This window comes from Gopherus evgoodei, chromosome 22 (genome assembly GCF_007399415.2).
Source record: "Gopherus evgoodei ecotype Sinaloan lineage chromosome 22, rGopEvg1_v1.p, whole genome shotgun sequence".
NCBI lineage: Eukaryota > Metazoa > Chordata > Testudines > Testudinidae > Gopherus > Gopherus evgoodei.
Window position 1 is genome coordinate 39,591 of NC_044343.1, and position 18,817 is coordinate 58,407.

At 39.7% G+C, this 18,817-nt stretch overlaps 1 protein-coding gene and 1 long non-coding RNA gene across 17 annotated transcripts in view; one reads left to right on the plus strand and one right to left on the minus strand.

Moving 5' to 3' along the window:
• Positions 1-18,817, minus strand: part of LOC115638495 — a 64,838-nt gene that overhangs the window by 39,584 nt on the left and 6,437 nt on the right. The gene's annotated exons all lie outside the window — the stretch shown is intronic.
• The window catches only part of TPM4 (tropomyosin 4), a 35,114-nt gene that overhangs the window by 13,020 nt on the left and 3,277 nt on the right, over positions 1-18,817 (plus strand). For 2 of the 3 annotated variants that reach the window (XR_003997450.1, XM_030540082.1), the window contains exons 3-8: positions 3,232-3,365; positions 6,953-7,070; positions 8,068-8,138; positions 8,937-9,012; positions 11,044-11,106; positions 11,198-11,267. Coding sequence is in view for 2 of the 3 variants with exons in the window: in XM_030540082.1 (XP_030395942.1) it covers positions 3,232-3,365; positions 6,953-7,070; positions 8,068-8,138; positions 8,937-9,012; positions 11,044-11,106; positions 11,198-11,267 (532 nt within the window). In the remaining variant the exon portion in view is untranslated. Of the gene's footprint in view, positions 1-3,231; positions 3,366-6,952; positions 7,071-8,067; positions 8,139-8,936; positions 9,013-11,043; positions 11,107-11,197; positions 11,268-14,924; positions 17,398-18,817 lie in introns of those variants that run through there. The other variant, XM_030540081.1, reaches the window with a different exon arrangement.

An 18,817-nucleotide genomic window follows, 5' to 3' on the forward strand; every position in this document is an offset into this window, starting at 1 on the left:
CGGTTTTGCCGGGAGTCTCCCAGAATCGGGCTCTATCTCACGGAGGCTACTGAAGCCAAACTTGGAGATTTTAGGTGCTAAAAGTTTGGCGGGGCAGTGGGGTGAAGGCAGGTAAGCACCTCCTGGCAGAAGCCTGCACCTCACACCCCTACCCCAACCCCCTGCCCAGAGCCTGCCCTGCACCCAAACTTCCTCCCAGAGCCCACACCCCTCATCCCCTCTCACATCCCAATCCCCTGCCTCAGCCCTGAGCCCCCTCCAGCACCCAAACTCTCTCCCACAGCTTGCACCCCACACCCCCCTCCTGCACTCCAACTCTCTGTCCCAGGCTCAGCCTGGAGCCCCCTCCCACACTCCAAACCTTCAGCCCCAGACAAGATCCTGCACCCCAATCTCCTGCCCCAGCCTGGTGACAGTGAGTGAGGGTGGGGAACAGCAAGCGACAGAGGAAGGGGGATGGAGTGAACGGGGCAAGGCCTTGGAGAAAGAGCGAGGCTTTGGAGCAGGGCAAGGCTGTTTGGGTTTGTGTGATTAGACAGTTGGCAACCCTATCTTTGGGGGAAGCTTGTTACAGGTTGGAATCCTGTTTCATTAACACTGCATCTTAAAATGAAAGCATCTGGTGAAGGAGGTTACCAGTGCTGGATTGCTAGAGATGTCTTTTCTAAGATATCAGTGGCTTTTGTATGCAATCTGCACATTCAATAAATAGTACTTAAGAAGAGAACAAATGAAATGCTGACTGACTTGAAATCTGAAAAATCGAATGACCAAACTGCACTAGGAAAATAGGAGTCACCCTAGCGCCTGTCATACAAAAATCCACCAGCCAATAGTTATTATTTGCTTTTCTCCAAACATTTTGTGTTTTAATATAATATGGTTCCTGTTACTCAGTATATATAGGAGGGATTAATTTGATCATCTGTTCTTGATGTATGCATTGCGAGATTGCTGTCTACAACATTTCTTCAGTGCCTTGTTTAGTCTAGTTGTGAATTATTCCAATAATGGGGCTTTAACTAATTCTCAGACTATTCAACAGTCTTTAAACAGACCTAATTGTTAGGAAGTATTTCCTGATATTTTATTGCTCAATTTCAAACCATGTCTGCTAGGTAAACTCTCCCTTGCCTCCTGTTTTCACCTTCAGAGCCCCTTAATTATTGTTCGGCCCAGGCTACCCATATTTGGCGTGAGGAAAGATTTTAGGTACTAAAATACTCAACCCCGTAATATTTAATTTACCTTTCTCTGAAACCACTCTACATTAATGAGATGTCTCCAGTATGGGACAAGTTGCCATCCTGAGAAGTTGGAGATTTAAATTCTAGAACTGCTTCTCTCTGATGGCAATATTGATATACCGCCTAGACCGGGGTCCCCAATGCGGTGCCCGCAGGCGCCATGACACCCGTGGGGGCATCTAAATGCCCCCGCGTCCTGACCGGCGGTGGAGCACATTTCAGCACCAATGACAAGTGACGTTATTGAGAGGCGTCACTGCTGAAATGCCGCAGAAATTCAGTGGCATTTTGGTGGATGCTCCACCGCCGCCACGGTCCTTTGAATGGTGCCTGCCAGACAAAAAGGTTGGGGACCACTGGCCTAGACCATAGGGGGATGGGGAGGGAGCGCCACCCAGCTTCACTTCTGGCTTTAGCTGCCATCCCCGTCCCCAGGGCCCTGGCTGCCAGCCCCAGCCTTGGCCACCTTACCCCATCTGTGTCCCCCTCCCCTCCCAGAGCCATGGCCTCACTCCCAGCCTATGGAGAGGCACAGACAGGGTAAAGAGGGATGCAAGGTAAGAAGTTTGGGGACTACTGTCCTAGACCAACAAGACATATACATATTTAATTAAATATAGTATTTTCCTTCCAGATTATTAAAAAAGTGATTTAGAAAAACCTATCCATATAGCAGGAAGTGTACATGCTTTTTGATAAAACACTTCTAGATTATGGTAAAAATTTTATTGTCTGACTTTATAGCAAAACTTTGGGTTAACTTTTTCTTCCAAGACCACTATACTGTCCAGTATTTTTCACCAAACCTAAAAAGAGGATGGATTAAAGAGCACTAATTCAAACTGTTTCACATTTAAAGAATACATTTGCACTGTTCTTCATAGACAAAGTGGAATTTCAGAATGTCAGTTTTGGATTCAATGGCCAAACAAACTGTAAATTTGACTTTCCACGTCTCAATTTAATCAAAGCTAAACCACATTAATCTGCCTTGAATTTCACCAGTGCAACTTTATGCCATTGGAGAATCCTTCTGAAAGATTCTGGCAAGTCACAAGAGGCATCTGGGAGATGTGAGGACTCAGAATTAGTGATCTGTCCCTTTGAAAATTCTTGCAGGATTGGGCTATCTTAAATAACTCAGTACTGCAAGATGCCTACTACATTTTTTCACTGTGATGGGAATTCCATATTTAAAAAAATAATAATAATGATAATAATAATAAAAGTCAAGAATTGCCTACATGATAAGAGTCCTAACAACAAGAAGAGTTCATCAGACCAGCCTCCACAGTTTCCACCATGGATCCCAGATTGTCTCCCTATTTCCTGTTTTCCCCCCTTTCCACTCAGTCTTAGAGGGCTATATAGAAGTGGTAGAAAACAAAGTGGAATTATTTTTTGAAAGTTTCTTGCTGTGCCGCATGCACGCAGATGAGTAATTTTCCCCTGGTGGCTCCCAGACCATCCCCTGGCCAACCACATTTATGAACTATGGGAGATTTATAGACAGTGGAGATCCTAATGTACACAGAAGTTGATTTAACTAAATTCCATTAGTAAGCCATCCAACGCTAGGGTTAGGATCTTTGACAAGACCGACAAAATAAGCCAAATGTGGAATTTCTGGACGGAGCTATCTGGGAGTTAGAAGATTAAGAAAAAAGTTTCAACCAGATTTCTATATGTAGAACCTTCCATCTCCACAGTACAATTAGCTGAAAATGTTTTTCTTGTTAAACAGATTTTTAATGGTTAATTCTGTCTGATGAGGAAGAGAAGGTGTGGGTGTATTTTTAATAAAAACACTCTATATTTTGAAATTCCTATAGTTATATAGCTAAAAAACTAGAAAGCATCTCTTCCTAGAGATCCGTGCATATAAATAGTGAAAATGAAGTAATCAGAGATGATCATTTTTGAATTATTGGTGTCTAGCTAGTTGGGTTTTATTTAACCACTGCTGTTTGATTGTTTTGCATAGGCAGAAGGTGAAGTGGCAGCTTTGAATAGGCGTATCCAGCTGGTGGAAGAGGAGCTGGATCGTGCCCAAGAACGTCTGGCAACAGCCCTGCAGAAACTGGAGGAGGCAGAGAAGGCAGCAGATGAAAGTGAGAGGTAGGCATCCAAAAGGAACGATGCAGAGAAGTGTCTTAAATCAGAAGATCCCAGTAGTAGGCTACTTTAACAGTCTTTGAAGGTTTTAAAGACTCAGTGCACTTAAGTTCCATTTCCCACTCACTCTTTTAGTTGCTACTTCTAGTATTGTGAGGAATAAAGGGCCACAATCATAAAAGTGATACTGCTCTGACTCTGTAACTGGTTAATGAGCTTTTCCCATTGTCTAGACATTTCCCTTTTCATCCAAAAAATGACAAAAAACTTGCAGTATATCAATACACATCCCAGCTGCCCTTTTGGGGAAGCTAAACTTCCCAAGGGCTGTATTTTTTCTTGTCCTGTTCCTCTCCAGCTGTCTAACCTATTTCTTTCCCACCATGATCTATTGTAATTTGTGTCCCATTTTGCTTTATCAAAGCCTGTTATCTCCACTGGGGAAAACTGTATCTTTATTTGCCTCTTGAGCACTATGCACACTCCTATGATACTATAATAAAAATTAATCATAAAACTGCATGAAGTTACAACTAAGGTTGCTGAGTGCAATTCAAGAGAATACATACCATTGAATGCATCACTAACCCTCATGGAAATCTCAAGCTAAGGCTGCAAAGAATTCTGATGCAGCTCTTAACACACAGTTTATACAGTCAAATAATTAAAATAGAAGAATTCTCAATTGTTAGCCCCAAACATTATTTAACTTTGCCTCTCGATTTATTTTATAGTTCGATTCAACTTCCATTGAAGTCAATGATTGACTTCAGTGGGAGTTGAACTGAGCCCTTAGCCGTTTTAATACTGCTTGTTACTGCTCCACCTATAATATATACTTATTCAATGTCTTAATTACATAAATCTTTCTATTAGAACTTTGTTTTCAGTTGCCTATAACTTGGACAATTGCTTAGAATTTGGACTGAAAGCTTCCAGGTTGGTCCTTGCCTCAGATTGAAAGTCTGGGGGCTGGTCTACACTACGGGGGAAAATCGATCTCAGATACACAACTTCAGCTACGTGAATAATGTAGCTGAAGTCGAAGTATCTAAGATCGAATTACTCACCGTCCTCACGGCGCGGGATCGATGTCCGCGGCTCCCCATGTCGACTCCGCAACTCCGTTCGGGTGGGTGGAGTTCCAGAATCAATATAAGCGCATTCGGGGATCGATATATCACATCTAGATGAGACGCAATATATCGATCCCCGAGCAATCTATTGCTACCTGCCAATACGGCGGATAGTGAAGACGTAGCCTGAGAAAAAATGACTCAAGCATTTCCAAGAATGAGGACAGTCAGAACAAAATCATATTAAGTATCAGTTCTGATGGTTTTAACACTCATGTCTCTCTAAAGTAAAAACTTTAAAGTTGGCAGCGGAGTAGTACTGAGATTGGAGAGGTGTTTTGTCATCTCCATGAAATATATTGAAATTTGGCAGCTACAAATATAGAAAAATCATAATTTGCATATACACAATATAACTTGTTATATACTTGCTCTTAATTTTCCAAACATTCCAGCTGCACAGGCTCCCAGACCTTGCTGAACTTTCTGTATCATATGCATACAATATGCACAGCATTTGAGCCGGCTCCTATTTGGAGCTCTGCTTTCCCCCCTTAAAATACTTGATCTAAGGAGAAGGGCATTGGACAGGGAGTCAAGAGACCACACATTCTAGTCTCACCTCTTCCATTGATCAATGATTCCATGTATTTACAGTCTTATTATTGAGCTACTCCTCAAAAACATACCTTTTGAAGTAGATACATATCAACCACCCTATTTTGCAGAAGAGGTAAGTGAAGATCTGTGATGTTGCACCAAGTCACTGCTGGCAGCTTTGGTAACAGAACTTAATTTTCATGCACTTAGACACAATGCGTTTTATAATTAATATGCCAAATCTGTGTTTGACTATGTAGTTTGTAAAAATATTTGTAACATATTTTTGCCTATCCACTCAAGTGAAATAGCATCTAATCAGAGTCCTGACTCTGCACCTTGCTCTAACTACCAACCCATATTTCCCTCCTAGAGAAATAAAATCCTAGATTATACTGCTGTCTAGTAAATAGCTGTGCATCCCATTGTCAAAGGATGTTATGTACTCCCTTCTAGTAGTTGTATGTAGTGTGGACATTCCACCATTTGGGCCTATAATCTGTTGTGACTCCACATCTATCCTAAGATGCTAAAGGCCTCCCCCATCAATAGACCACAGAAGAGACTTCCAATGCCTATGGGCCTTGTTGATTAAATTTATGGCAGAGGGTGCGCTGATCAGATATATATCCTTTACCCAAGCATCTCAGGCAGTGGGTATGGGAGTTTGAGACCAGAACACTTACTTCAGAAGAAGGGCTTTTCTTCAACCTGGTGTTTTTGGCTAGATCTGCTATCTGTAAAGGTATTCCAGTTTCTAGAACCAAAGCTGTGCTCTGAATTCTATATGTTTATGAGCCATGGTGGCAGTAGCGTTGGAACAGTTTTTATGATGGGGGTGCTGAAAGCCACTGAGCAAAACTGTAAGCCTTATAGATTCATAGACTCTAGGACTGGAAGGGACCTCGAGAGGTCATCGAGTCCAGTCCCCTGCCCTCATGGCAGGACCAAATATTGTCTAGACCATCCCTAATAGACATTTATCTAACCTACTCTTAAATATCTCCAGAGATGGAGATTCCACAACTTCCCTAGGCAATCTATTCCAGTGTTTAACTACCCTGACAGTTAGGAACTTTTTCCTAATGTCCAACCTAAATCTCCCTTGCTGCAGTTTAAGCCCATTGCTTCTTGTTCTATCATTGGAGGCTAAGGTGAACAAGTTTTCTCCCTCCTTCTGATGGAAACCACTTCAAGCTACGGGGTGCTGCCACACACCCCAGTCCCTGTAGTTCCAGCACCCTGGCTCTGCAGGCTAGAGTCCAGAAACTTTATTACTTGCCGTGAGTTAGGAGGGGAAATGTTGGACCCAACCAATTTTACATTGGCCTTTGATATTATTTTACTCTAATAGTCTACAAACTGCTCCAGGTTTGAGCTCTAAGAAAAAATTTCTCAGCATTTAAACAAAAACCTGGCCTCAATAGTTTGTCTTGAATGAACTAATATTTGTCCCGAGTAAAGCCACAGAGAAAAGTATTTAGCTATTTTGTTTTTAGCTATTTCCTCTTTACCTAATTATTCTAGGGACTACAAACTTGAGTAAGATTTTAAAAAGAAAAGTTCCCGCTGGTATCTCTCAAATATGTTTTAATGATACAAGCAAATAAATGTAATTTACTTAAAGTATATTGAGATCTTGCTAAATGGAAGAAGCACAATAAGCTAAGGAAGAATCCTGCATCATTCTATAGCTGCAAGCACTGTTAAGTTCAGACCATCTGATAAGTAGAGACTCATTCCAACTAGTATTATCACCAACTTTCTTAGCCAGTAAGAACATGATAGATTGGTTTGGGTTCAAGTCACAGTAGTTCAATATTAAGTTCACAACAGGGCCTGTTAGGCTAAATGTGCTGACTGGCTTGTAGTAACCCCATCTCTCTGAACAATCCACTTTGTTTCCTTCTACAGAGGTATGAAGGTTATTGAAAACAGAGCAATGAAGGATGAAGAAAAAATGGAAATTCAGGAGATGCAGCTGAAAGAGGCTAAGCATATTGCTGAGGAGGCTGATCGCAAATATGAAGAGGTAAAAATGGCGCTGCAAGGAAGTAGCAGGTGCTGTTTGCTTTGGTGAGAAAGTGATAAAGAAAGTATCTGGAAGAACTTCAAACAGTTTTATAGTCGGTTTAATACTGCACCTCTACCCCGATATAACGTGGTCCTCAGGAGCCAAAAAATCTCACCGCCTTATAGGTGAGAGCGCATTATATCACGTTCGGTCCGGTCTGGTGTACCAGCAAGAGCCAGTATGCCATGCTGGACTGCACTGGTTTCCCCGGCAGTGATTTAAAGAGCCCGGTGCTCCAGCTGTTGCAGGGAGCCCCGGGCCCTTTAAATCATCACCAGAGCTCCAGCACCGGGACACGGGCGGGGATTTAAAGGGCCTGGGGCTCCCCACAGCGGCTGGAGCCTCTGGCCCTTTAAATCACCACCCAAGCCTGGCTGCTGAAGCCCCAGGGCTCCGGCAGCCGGGCTTGGGCGGTGATTTAAAGGGCCTGGGGCTCCACACAGATTCGGATATAATACGGTATAGCAGCGGGGCTCGGATGGTGCTTTAAAGGGCCCGGGGCCCCCCACTGCTTTACTGCGTTATATCCAAATTTGTGTTATATTGGGTCGCGTTCTATCAGGGTAGAGGTGTATTTGTATACGTTCAAGTATACGTAAAGTAGTAGTTCAAGTTTGGAATATATTTTTGTGCACAGCAAGGCCACACAGATGCAGTTCCTAACAGCCTTAGAATTAACATGAAATGAGCTTGTTACATCTTACGCTGCCTAATGCTAGGAACACTGAAAGTCTCTCTGCTTTTGGGGAAGGGATCCTGCATTGAGCTCACTCTCCCTAGCAGCTGATTATAGGGTGTCAAGAGAGCATGGGCCAAATCTCTGTAATGTGTTGTCTATATGTTGCATATCTCCAGACTGGGTCTTGCTTCTAGCCTTTATCTGAGAAGAAACCTGCAGAGACGTGGACCTTTGTGGAAAACAAATAGGGAAAAAATAATTCTCCTCTCTCTGCAGGTTGCGCGTAAACTGGTCATTTTGGAGGGTGAACTAGAGAGAGCCGAGGAACGTGCTGAGGTGTCAGAACTGTGAGTGGCTGTTCAACGGTTCTGCACATACATAAATCATTTTGAAATATCAGACTAGAGATGGAAAGACTTTTTTTTTTTAAATGGAGATATACCTATCTCCTAGAACTGGAAGGGCCCTTGAAAGGTCATTGAGTTCAGCCCCCTGCCTTCACTAGCAGGACCAAATGCTGATTTTTGCCCCAGATCCCGAAGTGGCCCCCTGAAGGACTGAACTCACAACCCTGGATTTAGCAGGTCAATGCTCAAACCACTGAGCTATCCCTCCCCCTGCCCTGAGCCCCCATTGCACCCCGCATGCCTCCTGCATGCCAACCCCTTGCCCTGAGCCCCTTCCTGCACACTGCACCCCCTCCCACAGCCCACACTCCCTCCCACACCTCAACCCCCTGCCCCAGCCCTACATTCATGGCCCTGCATACAATTTCCCCACCCAGATGTGGCGCCTGAGTCAAAAGTTTACCCACACTTGGGCTAGACAGACCATTGAGCTGACCCAGTACTGCCATTCTTATGTTCTAATTAAATTCTTGGTACAATTAACAGAAGATACCTGTTCACAGAGGACAGCATGGAGCTCTAATATTCACGAAAGGCTTATTTGTTCTGCCTGAATTCCTAAAAAGCTATATTTTGCTACAAAAATCTATTAAATACAGTCTGCATAGTATATTTTGGGAAACTGTAAATGCCATGTGTATCTAACAAGTTGGCTCACATTTTACTCATTTAGCCCATTTGAAAACCAAACAGCATAATATTTGAAGAACTTATCTGATCACCTTTGTCTTTGTGTAGAAAATGCAGCGACCTTGAAGAAGAACTAAAAAATGTCACTAACAACCTAAAGTCCCTGGAGGCTCAGTCTGAGAAGGTTGGTTCTTCCTGATTAAGAACACAGAATGTTTAAGGTTCGGCAAGGAGAATGAAGAGTTGGTGATACAAGTTTACAGCAATCACAAAAAATAGAGGAATCTGAAAACTTGTCATGCTTTTTGTATTGATTAACTGAGGAATTATTGGAGGAATTGGTGTGTAAGGTGAATTTGATGCCAAAAAGTCTTCTGTAGAAAACCAATACATTTGTTTCTGGTAGGGGTCCTAGGACAATCTGACTGGAGATCCAATTGTGTGGAATTAGTCCCTTGTGCTATCAACATATTAGACCCATGGTATGTTACAAGACATACCAATTTACGTAATACTGTGAGGCTATGTTAACTGATACTGAATGATTTCACAAAGTTGTATGGCTGGGGGAGCAGGGGTCAAGCAACTGAAGAGGGAATGAAGCACGGTATTGTATGGGAAGTGTCATCTTACTCATAGACTCTAGGACTGGAAGGGACCTCGAGAGGTCATCGAGTCCAGTCCCTGCCCTCATGGCAGGACCAAATACTGTCTAGACCATCCCTAATAGACATTTATCTAACCTACTCTTAAATATCTCCAGAGATGGAGATTCCACAACTTCCCTAGGCAATCTATTCCAGTGTTTAACTCCCTGACAGTTAGGAACTTTTTCCTAATGTCCAACCTAAATCTCCCTTGCTGCAGTTTAAGCCCATTGCTTCTTGTTCTATCATTGGAGGCTAAGGTGAACAAGTTTTCTCCCTCCTCCTGATGACACCCTTTTAGATACCTGAAAACTGCTATCATGTCCCCTCTCAGTCTTCTCTTTTCCAAACTAAACAAACCCAATTGTTTCAGCCTTCCTTCATAGGTCATGTTCTCAAGACCTTTAATCATTCTTGTTGCTCTTCTCTGGACCCTCTCCAATTTCTCCTGTGCATTGCCCATTTTTCTACTATTTATAGTTGGGAGCGGGGACTTTTGGGGAGGGAGGCTGATGTATTTTGGTGTATGGGTGTATTTATTAACAGTTAACACCCTAGTAAGGGGGTTTTGGAGTGAACTTTGCATTTCTGGGCTATCCAATACTTGAGTTTTGGGGAATGAAACACTTTCAGGGAAGTCACATGTAGTACAGGGCATTGTTGTGCTAATACTGTCTTAACTCCAAATTACCCACACTTTTTACTTTTGAATCTGTTTGCTGGCATCACCTACAAAGTTCTTCTAGCACAGAAGACTAACGGGCTAGGAATATATCTCACTCATTACTGAACCTTTTAGAAGTTGTATTATATATAGCTGGATAGGTATACATGTAACTGTACAGAAATCCACATGATCCCTGCCCTGAGGAGCTCACAAGAGTAGTTCAGACATAACTTGTCAAATGATGAGCCATGGTGGATGAAGTATAGAGGAAAAGCAAAGGCAATACAGCTGGTAGGCTGTTTTACAAGAATAACAAAACTGGGGGATGGTAACCAACTTTACATACGCTTCTTGTGTCGTCTGACAATTTAATTCAAGTATCTGGGTACCAGAATGGGCGCAGACACTGAGTAGAGACTAAAGATAGAATTTTAGTCCAAATAACTGACTTTTGATGAGGGGTTTGAAAATAAGTCACTCAGTGAAGAATAGCCTGTTCCAGGGGGATGAGATGGTTTGAATTACTTCAAGGACATGAGTTTCTTGAGGAGTGTGTGTGTGTGCGCACACACACACACACACACACACACACACACTCCATTTTTTATTATATGTAAGTGGAGCCATAGTCCAAGGCAAATAATATATCCCCTAAGCAAAAGACAAGGCATACAGAATTTTATTCAGACAGTGGGCAAACAAGAAACCTCAGAAAATATAGCGACATGGTTGCATCTGGAAAATGAGATGATAATTAAGGAAAAGCATTTTAGAATGACAGTAGGCTACCACCTGTTATTAGTCAATGGCTCCTTAACAGTAGCCTAACAAAAAAGTTAAACTGTCTGATGTTTAGTTTTCCTACCAATTTCTTAATAGATTGTTCACCCTGTTTTCACAGTACTCTGAAAAAGAGGATAAATATGAAGAAGAAATCAAGCTTCTCTCTGACAAACTCAAGGAGGTGAGACAATCCATCCCAATGAATTTGCATTTCAGCAGAGATTGTTTCTCATCCAGTATCTAAGATTTTTTTCTGCATAATCTTTTTCCAGGCTGAAACACGTGCTGAGTTTGCAGAAAGAACAGTTGCTAAACTGGAAAAGACTATTGATGATCTGGAAGGTATGAAATTACTTTTGAAATTTACACTGTTTTTACAAGTCCCATCAATTTCAAACTGAGAAACAATAAATTCTAGCACTATGTATTCTCTGTAGATTATGGGGAAAATCTTTATATTACTATAATTACCTGTAACTAGACCATTAAACACAGTTATGCTATAATATTTACTTTTTTCCCCCTCAGTATTTTCCCCTAAAAATTCATCCATTTGGTAGTACTGTAGAATCCTCTGAATCTGTGGATGGCCTATTCTCTTGATTAAGAAATGAACACTTAAAATATATCTGAATTCTTAATAGGACAGAATGCTCTACTGAACTTAAGTATAGAATATATAATAGAGTGTTATTAAACACCATTTAATCCCTTGGCATCGAGTGAATGTGTCCCCTGCCTCTATGTAGCTGAATTTATGTTAATTTTGTCCTGATTAAGCCAGTCAGTTGGACTATCATTAGACTAAATCAGTTTTCTCGGAAGAGTTCCAAATAAGTTGTCCCTTATAAACTGAAAGCTATGCATATGAGATTCATACATGTAGACATATTGTTCATTAATGTGCTTTGTTCCTGTAAATTGCTTGAAGAACATAAGAGCATAAGAACGGCCATACTGTGTCAGACCAAAGGTCCAGCTTTCCCACTATCCTGTTTTCCAACAGTGGCCAATGCTAGGTACCCCAGAGGCTAGGGACACCATCCTGGCTATTAGTCATTGATGGACCTACATTCTTCAAAACTTAGCTCTCTACAGATAAATAGTGATAGTTAATCTGGAGGTGTGCGGGCCACACACTAGTCTGCAGACAGATGGTTGGGTCCAAAAGAAAACTAGATCCAAAACTTCAGGATGACTGAGATTGTATTCCAATAAAAAGGACAGGGTATCAATCCCAGAAGCTGTGCTAGCATCTCTTCTGAATGGAATAGCCACCACTCCTTCCCAGAGATCACATGCAACAAGTAATAGCAAAGCAATGTAAGCAGCAGAAACCATGACTATAGGTGAAAATTAGTGCGGTCAAGCGATTAAAAATAATCACGATTAAACACGCTGTTAAATAATAATAGAATACTATTTATATAAATATTATTGATGTTTTCCACATTTTCAAATATATGGATTTCAATTACAACACAGAATATAAAGTGAACAGTGCTCATTTTATATTTTTTTATTATAAAAAATTCACACTGTAAAAATCAAAAATAGTATTTTTCAATTCACTTAATACAAGTACTGTAGTGCAATCTTCTTATAATGGAAGTTGAACTTGCAAATGTAGAATTATGTACAAAAATAACTGCATTCAAAGATAAAACAATGTAAAACTTTAGCACATACAAGTCCACTCAGTCCTACTTCTTGTTCAACCAATCGCTCAGACAAACAAGTTTGTTTACATTTGCAGGAGATAATATTGCCCACTTCTTGTTTACAATGTCACCTGAAAGTGAGAACACGCATTCTCGTGGCACTGTTGTAGCCAGCATCACAAGATATTTACGTGCCACATGCGCTAAAGATACACGTGTCCTTCATCTTCAACCACCATTCCAGAGGACATGCATCCATACTGATAATGGCTTCTGCTTGATAATAATCCAAAGCAGTGCAGATCAACGCACATTCATTTTCATCATCTGAGTCAGATGCCAGCAGCAGAAGGCTGATTTTCTTTTTTGGTGGTTCGGGTTCTGTAGTTTCTGCATCAGAGTGTTGCTCTTTTAAGACTTCTGAAAGCATGCTCAACACCCCATCCCGATCAGATTTTGGAAGGCACTTCAGATTCTTAAATCTTGGGTTGAGTGTTGTAGCTATCTTTAGAAATCTCACACTGGTACCTTCTTTGTGTTTTGTCAAATTTGCAGTGAAAGTGTTCTTAAAATGAACAACATGCTGGGTCATCATCTGAGACTGCTAGAATATGAAATATATGGCAGAATGTGGGTAAAACAGAGCAGGAGACATACTGAACTCCTTTGGGGAGAACTGTAACAAATTTAATTAATGCATTATTTTTTTTAACAAGTTTCATCAGCATGGAAGCAAGTCCTCTGAATGTTGGCCAAAGCATGAAGGGGCATACGAATGTTTAGCAGATCTGGCATGTAAATACCTTGCAATCCTGGCTACAGAAGTGCCATGTGAATGTCTGTTCTCACTTTCAGGTGACATTATAAATAAGAAGCGGGCAGCATTATCCACCGTAAATGTAAACAACCTTATCTGTCTTCGCAATTGGCTGAACAAGAAGTAGGAATGAGTGGACTTGTAGGTTCTAAAGTTTTACATTGTTTTGAGTTACATAACAAAAAAATCTACATTTATAATTTACATTTCATGATAAAGAGATTGCACTATGGTACTTGTATGAGGTGAATTGAAAAGTACTATTTCTTTTGTTTATCATTTTTACAGTGCAAATATTTGTAATAAAAAGTATATAACGTGAGAACTATACACTTTGTATTCTGTGTTGTAATTGAAACCAATATATTTGAAAATGTAGAAAAATACATTCAAAAATATTTAACAAATTTCAACTAGTATTCTATTGTTTTACAGTGCGATTTAAACTGTGATTAACTGCAATTCATTTTTGAGTTAATCACATGACTTAACTGCGATTAATCGACAGCCTTAGTAAAAATACATATATGTATGGAATCTCATTTCTGAACAGGGTAATTTAACTAATAATCATTTACTCATATTACTTGCCTATCTATAGCTAGTCAGTAGCTTTGGTGATTACCTGGTGCGTCTTCATCAATATATCTGATTGCCCATTTCTATCAGTTCATTTGAACAACACATTTTCCTACCATTAGTCAGTCAAACTAATTACAAAACTCCCAGTGAAGAAATAAAATAAATAAAATCCTTGCTTGGTAATTCTGTGTGGATGATAAAGACAATTTCATAATTGAGAACAGAATGAGAACCAAAGTTCTCAGTTTAATTCTATATTTACATTTAAAAGTCCCCTGAAGGCAGGAGAGAACGTAACAGATAACCCTGTCTGAAAGGCAGATCGCTCAGATTTCCTGATTGCTTCACCGTTGTTCATTGGCTCTGATACGCTTAATATATGTCACATCTGGCAATGGGCAAAAATTAAAGCTAAAGTCATGCAGGTTAGAAGCAGCACCAAAAAAAACAGTTGAGCTGTCCAGAAAATGGGGAATGATGACATGACATTTAGTTGCCAAAGTTCTACTCACCCCTTCTCCTTCAAAAAAGAAGTGATGAAAACTAAAAGCTACTTTTTGCCAACTATTTGCATCCCTGTATACCAACTGTACCTAATCAAGGGGCCATTTTATTTATAGAAATAGAATTTATTTTAAGGTTTGTTATCTGACTCAGTTGTGACCAGTAGGAAGATCTGGCTTCTAAATCTTTTCTAAAACTCTACTGAAAATTTTTTTTTTTAAATAACAAATTGAAACTCCTGACATTTTGGTAGTTAGTACATGTATATAGCTTCTGCCTTATATTTTAATGTTTTCTTCTCATCTTTATTTTCCACCGTTTATCCTCACTTGCTGCATTCCAACCGTTCTCCATATTCTCTACCATGCATCTCTTGCTGTGGACTGTTACTACATTTCTTGTTGAACATCTTGCCTTGGGCCCTTGGACCTGTAGATGAGCTGTATGCTCAGAAGCTGAAGTACAAAGCTATCAGTGAGGAGCTTGACCACGCTCTCAATGATATGACCTCTTTGTAAATGCATTTCCTCTTTTGGCTTTGCCTTCGTGCACTAAGATTCTGCCTTTAATACTAGTCTCTGAGTAATTCCTAGTACTAGTCTTTCAGTCTTTTTCTGTAAAAACTGAATTAAATAAAAACAAGCTACCTTGATACCTGTACATTCTCTGCTTTTTTTCTTTTTCATGATTAATGACATAACTAATGTCCTTCTTTTAATTGGTTCTTTTATAACATGTCTAGTCAGATTTTAGCAAAGCCCTGTAATTCTCACCAGGATACTTTCAGGAGAATTAGTTTCATTGTACTCAGGTTGCTTCTTTAAAAACCAAAACCTATCCAGTTGTTAGTTAAAATGTAAGTGACAGGTCACATAACAAAACTGGAAGAAAGTTCAAATAAAGTGGCATGCAGGACAAAATAAAAAATTAATATAAATCCCACCTGTAGCACTCATATTACTTCAATGGTTATTTATTTCCTGGACAGCAGTGACTATAATGAACGTGCAAACAGGAACTGTGCAAAGACCCAACTTGAGGCAGCAAAAACAGATCCAGAGATACACTTGCTATGCTGTTGATGCCCCTTTGTGTGCTGCATCAAAATAAAACCACTCACAACATGTAAACTGATGAATGCTGTCATAACTAGTATCTTAAATCAATCAACTACTCCTTGAACAGAAGGATTTTAGCTAATTTGTTCCTGTCCAAGCAAATTTGAATCTGATTACAACTTTGAGAGACATTAAATCAAAAGCTTAATTACAATCTGAATATAACACCTATTGTCTGATATTCATTTAATAGTGTCCAGTCATTTATAGATATTTCTATTGATACTTGCATGTTGATTAAGGACAATGTTATGTGGATTGTAAACTGTCTGGAGGATCCCTAAATAACTATTATAAATAACAGTGTCCTGTGTAAAACTACAGGGATCTGTTAGGTCTGGTCTTATTCATTGCATTCATAGGAGTTTCATACACCAGTGAAAAGGGAGAAGTAATCCAAAGGAATTTAAAGAAATACCTGTTAACAGCAAGCTAATGCCTCTAATCAGAAAAATCCAAATACTCTTCAGTTTTCAGCTGTGTGCATATGACACCATGGGAGATAAGGTAACAATCCTTCTGCATACAACACCTGGAATATTTTGTTTAGTTCTGAACACTTCATTAAATTGACAAATGGGAGGGACCTCAGCAAGGAAGCTCAGAAAAGATAACTAGAATGGCCAGGAGGTTGTAAAGTAAACTATAAAGAAGTTGAACTATGCATAGTTAGAGCTCTAAATCTAAATGACAACAATGGCCATAGTAGAAGATGGAGATAAGTCTACAGAGTGCGTGAATGTAAAAAAAGGGGATGGAGTGTGAAAATGGGATGAAGAACTCTTTAGCAAACTAAAAAGGGATTAAATTGAGAAATTGAAATTGAGAAGGGTTTTATCTTGAGTAAGGAACTGTGCCAAATTAAATCTAGTAACTCTAAAAATTCAGCATATTAGAACACCCTTGTTAAGACTTTAAATGTGCATATCTTGGATTTCTGTTTCAAGAAAAGAAACAAACATTCAGCATATATGTATGACCTTGAATCTGACTCTGCTGGTTTGGCCAAATGCATAGTTCCCATTTTAGATTTGAAGCTAAAAATAAACAACAGTGCTTTTCTGTAAGACAACTAGCATATTTGAACTATTAAGGTATTTTGTGCTATAGTTGAAAAATAATTATAACTTCTACTCTGTTTTCCTGCATGAAGTCTTTATGCCTGATGTCAACAAATAGAGGAAGAAAGAATTATTCAAATAATATATTAGGAAACTATCATGAATAAATAAAAAGTAATGCAATATTGTAGTTGAGTTTTGAAAGGCACAATAGTCAGGAAAGCCTTAGAGTTCCTGATGCAAATATAACTCAACCCCCTCACACTTTGTAGATGCTTAAATTTCACACATTGAAATGAGCAACCTGGCCCTAACTTGAACTGCAGACCATCCCTGGTCATCCAGTCCCAGCTTCTGGCAGTCAGTCAACCTGATTGGCAGAAGCTGGGATTGGATGACCAGGGATGGATCATTCAACAATTGCCCTGGTCTGTTCTCTCCCTCTGAAGCATCTGGCAGTGGCCATCATCAGAGAAAGGATACAGGGCTAAGTGAACTATTGATCTAACCCAGTATGGCCATTCTTATTTCTAACCCATACTTCAAACTAAAAGCAACAGAAGTTGTAGATATATCAAATATATACCTTGGACTGACATTGAGATGGAATAGGAGAGACTTGTGGAAAGTTTCTAGGCGATGATAAAAGGGGTAAAAAAACAAGGGTGATGTCATGATAGGGGTCAACTACAGACCATCTAATCAGGAACAAGAGATGGAGGAGGCTTTTTTTTTTTAAAAACAACTAACAAAATCATCCAAAGCACAGGACTTGGTGGTTATGGGGGACTTCAACTATCCAGACATCTGCTGGGAAAAGAACACAGCAGGGCAAAGATTATCCAACAAGTTCCTGGAATGCACTGGAGACAATTTTTTATTTCAGAAGGTGGAAAAAAGTACTAGGGGAGAGGCTGCTCTAGATTTTATTTTGCAAAATAGGAAGGAACTAGTTAAGAATATAAAAGTGGAAGGCAGCTTGGGTGAAAGTGATCATGAAATGATAGAGTTCAAGATTCTAAGAAATGGTAGGAGGGAAATCAGCACAATAAAGATAATGGATTTCAAAAAGGCAGACTTTAGCAAACTCAGGGAGTTGATAGGTAAGTTCCTATGGGAAGCAAGGCTAAGAGAAAAAAATATTTCAAGAGAGTTGGCAGTTTTTCCAAGAGACATTCTTAAGGGCACAAGAGCAAACTATTTCAATGCATAGGAAAGATAGGAAGTATAACAACACACACATACACACACCCTGGCTTAACCAAGAGATCTTCAATAATCTGAAACAAAAAAGAATCCTACAAAAAGTGGAAATTAGGTCAAATTACAAAGGATGAATATAAACAAATAACACAAGTATGTAGAGAAAAAATTAGAAAGGCCGAGGCACAAAATGAGATTAAATTAGCTAGAGACGAAAACATTCTACAAATATATTAAAAGCAAGAGGAAGACCAAGGACAGGGTAGTCTTGTTATGTGGTATATCTTGAATTTAGTAATGCTTCTGATACTGTCTTGCATGACTTTCTCATAAACAAACTAGGGAAGTACAACCTAGATGGAGCTACTATAAGGTGGGTGCATAATTGATTGGAAAACCATTCCCAAAGAGTAGTTATCAGTGGTTCACGGTCAAGCTGGAAGGGCATATTAAATGGGGGCCCTCAGGGATCAATTCTGGATCTGGTTCTGTTTAATATTTTCATCAATGATTTAGATAATAGCATAGAGTACAATGATTTAGATAATGGCATAAAGTTTTCAGACGATATCAAGCTAGGACGGGTTGCAAGTGCTTTGGAGAACAGGATTAAATTAAAAATGATCTGGACAAACTAGAGAAATGGTCTGAAGTAAATAGGATGAAATTCAATAAGGACAAATGCAAAGTATTCCATTTAGGAAGCAACATTCAGTTGCACACATACCAAATGGGAAACGACTGCCTAGGAAAGAATACTGTGAAAAGAGATATAGGGGTCATAGTGGAACACAAGCTAAATACCAGTCAACAGTGTAACACTGTTGCACACACACACAAAAAAGCAAATATGTATTAGCAGGTGTGTTGTAAGCAAGACATAAGAAGTAATTCTTCTGCTCTACTCTGCGCTGATTAAGCATCAACTGAAATATTGTGTCCCATT